The sequence below is a fragment of the Fulmarus glacialis genome, unplaced genomic scaffold (assembly GCF_000690835.1).
Source record: "Fulmarus glacialis isolate BGI_N327 unplaced genomic scaffold, ASM69083v1 scaffold26200, whole genome shotgun sequence".
Lineage (NCBI taxonomy): Eukaryota > Metazoa > Chordata > Aves > Procellariiformes > Procellariidae > Fulmarus > Fulmarus glacialis.
The window spans coordinates 7,919-10,586 of NW_009187527.1; the positions used below are offsets into that span (position 1 = coordinate 7,919).

The window sequence follows — 2,668 nt, forward strand, 5'->3', positions numbered from 1 at the left end:
TGGGGGTATATTGGTTATATCCTACATTGCGCTAAAAAGGGGCTGTTAGCTTTGCCATGCCTCTGGAAGACAAGGTTAAGCTACTGAACTGCTAGGTGAGATGGTGGGCTGCTAGGTGAGATGGTGGGCTGTTGTTTTTAATTCAGTTTTCTTGGGAGTACTTAACTTCCCTGGGGATAAAAACAGTGTCGACTATTTTGTCTCCAGAGAAGTAGGATTAAATACTGCCACTTACTTTTTTATTTTCCTTCTTTGGCATTCTTCTATTGCAAGTAGAATGTGTTAATTCTAGTGGAATAATTTTAAAAGTTCAGCGGTGTTTATATCGTTTGAAATGACCAGTGCTTCTGTCGTGGAGGCTGTGTGCATTGCAAGCCTAAGCACACCTGCAGCTTGTCTGGACATGTTAGAGTGAGCCTTTAACTAGCTAGCAGAGGCACTGCTCAGAGGAGTAGAGTTGTAGCAGTGCAGTTGGACACCAGGTATGAAGCTCACCTGGGCATTCACCCCGCTCTTGGGTATGTTATCTCTGCTGAGGTTTGCATGTTTTAGGACGAGGCTGCTGGCTAGCTTTAACTTGCTTGAACATGATGCAGTAATACTTTGCCTGGGTAGCATGAGTACCGCTAATAATGAGAATATCCAACATAATACATATGGAGACATTGCTTGTCTTTATTAAGTAATTAGGAGTTTCAGATAATCCTAATTGAAGGTCTTCTGTAAAATGAAGCATTCTGTCTATACTTGTTCCTCCCCCCGCGTCAGGAAGAAAATAAAAATAGTCTGATGGGATGTCTTTGTCTTTGCAGGAGGTGAAACCAATAGACCTACTGGCATTCAACTCTGCTGCTGAACTGGAAGCCCTGGGTTTAGATAAACTGAAGATGGAACTGATGTCTTTAGGACTGAAATGTGGAGGCACTTTAAAGGAAAGGGCAGCAAGGCTTTTTTCAGTGAGAGGTCTGTCGAGAGATCAGATCGATCCTGCCTTATTTGCAAAGCCCTCTAAAGGGAAAAAAAAGTGATTTTTTTTTTTTTTTTTTTTTAAAAAACATCATTTTGTATCTGTATGCTTTTAAATTTTTCTTATTCTGTTGTCATTCTGTACTGCCACATAGAATTCTCTGGCATCCCTGGATAGTCTTTTGTTTCTATTCTTAAGGAAGTTTGATTAATGTAACACAGAGTAAGTTGCTGGTGAGCGAGTTAGTTATGTGTTCAATATTAAAGGAGTGAAACTGCTGTCTTTTGATAAACTTTACAAATAGTGGTAACAAGTCTTAATGCAATAGTTAGAACAAACTCACTGTATATGGAAAGAAATAACCTGAATATTTTCTGGAAAATGGTTGTATGACACTGTCATCACCTATTTTAAGAAAAATAGCAATCCTTTCTTAGCTTTATATTGAATCTCCTTTAACATGTATTCCAGTTATCACAGTTACAACTGTCAAGTGAGAAACATTGAACTTATGATCCAGGCTTAAAAGCTGAAGTTTCTTTATATAAAAAGAAGATTTTTATATGGATGAGGTCAGTATAAATAAATACACTGTGCTGTGAGTTTTTGTGGGATGTCAGGTATCAGTATGATATAAATTATTATGGCATGTAAGTATTTCCTTTAGAAGAAGTTAAATAAGGTTATTCACTTATTTTGCTCTGGAAAAGTTTCTGAGTGAGGGAAAAGAGAGAATCACATCCTTAAGAAATTAAAAAGAGTAAAGTACACTTGCTGGTTGCTGAAGGTTAGTAACATACAGCGTGATCCTCTGAAGCTGAATGGGACATTTAGTAGGATGGGTTTTAACTTTCTTTTCAGTGGTAAAAGCAATGGAATTGTCTCCCAAGGACTTAAATATCTGGAAGGGTGGTGCTTTATCCTAGAGCAGTGTCTGTAATCTCAGTGCTGGGATTATCCTGTGAGGTGGCAAGGGCCGCTTGCTGGAAGGGCAGCATGCTCGCATGACTGTGGGTGCAGCTGCCACTTCTCTGGTTTGAGAGGCCTTTAAAAAATGTTTAGTTCAGTGCCTTGGATTTCAGATTTTACCACCATATGCTGGAGAATATTATGTTTATGATCTACTTATCAGACTTTCTTCTAGAGATGCTTGAAAAATTAAAAATTACCTCTCTCCTGTTCTAACATCATACCATCCGCTTACCTATTTTAAAGTTTGGCTCATAAAGTAAAGTTTTGAATTGCAATACTGGTAGGAAATGGACTTCAAATGCTCGGAAATCAGTTCACTCGAGTAGTGCTTAATGTTTCTGACACGAGCAGTTTGTATCTGGTATTTCAGTCGGTTTTGCAGTCTTAGGACCTCTCTCCTCAGAAGCCTTTTGTTTACGCTTGGAAGTTTTGGATTGAGAGAGGGTGTTAAAGCTTAGGGATTCGTTTTGGCAAACTTCTAGGGGAAAGCCATTAACACAGCTGCTCCAAAATGGGTGCAGCTGCTCCAAAATGCTGGTTCACCTGGCAGTTTATCCTTCCCCCACCAGCGCAACCTTCCCAGCTTTGTTGTAAAATGAGGTGGGAAGGCTCACTGCCCCGCAGGTTTGTGGTGGTGGGTTTTTTTTGTGTGTGTGTGTGTGCGTGCGTCCGTCCGTCCATCCCGGTGCGGGGGCCGCGGGGGCCCCGTGCCGGCAGGTGTCGCTGCGG

General features: G+C 40.7%; 1 protein-coding gene across 1 annotated transcript in view; it reads left to right on the forward strand.

Annotated features, from left to right (window-relative positions):
• Positions 1 to 1,460, forward strand: part of SDE2 (SDE2 telomere maintenance homolog (S. pombe)) — a gene marked incomplete at both ends in the record, with an annotated part of 9,369 nt that extends 7,909 nt beyond the window's left edge. Inside the window, 3 exon segments of the mRNA XM_009575467.1 lie at positions 813 to 963; positions 1,316 to 1,351; positions 1,354 to 1,460. Coding sequence (XP_009573762.1) covers positions 813 to 963; positions 1,316 to 1,351; positions 1,354 to 1,460 — 294 coding nt within the window.
• Between the last annotated feature and the right edge of the window lie 1,208 nt (positions 1,461 to 2,668).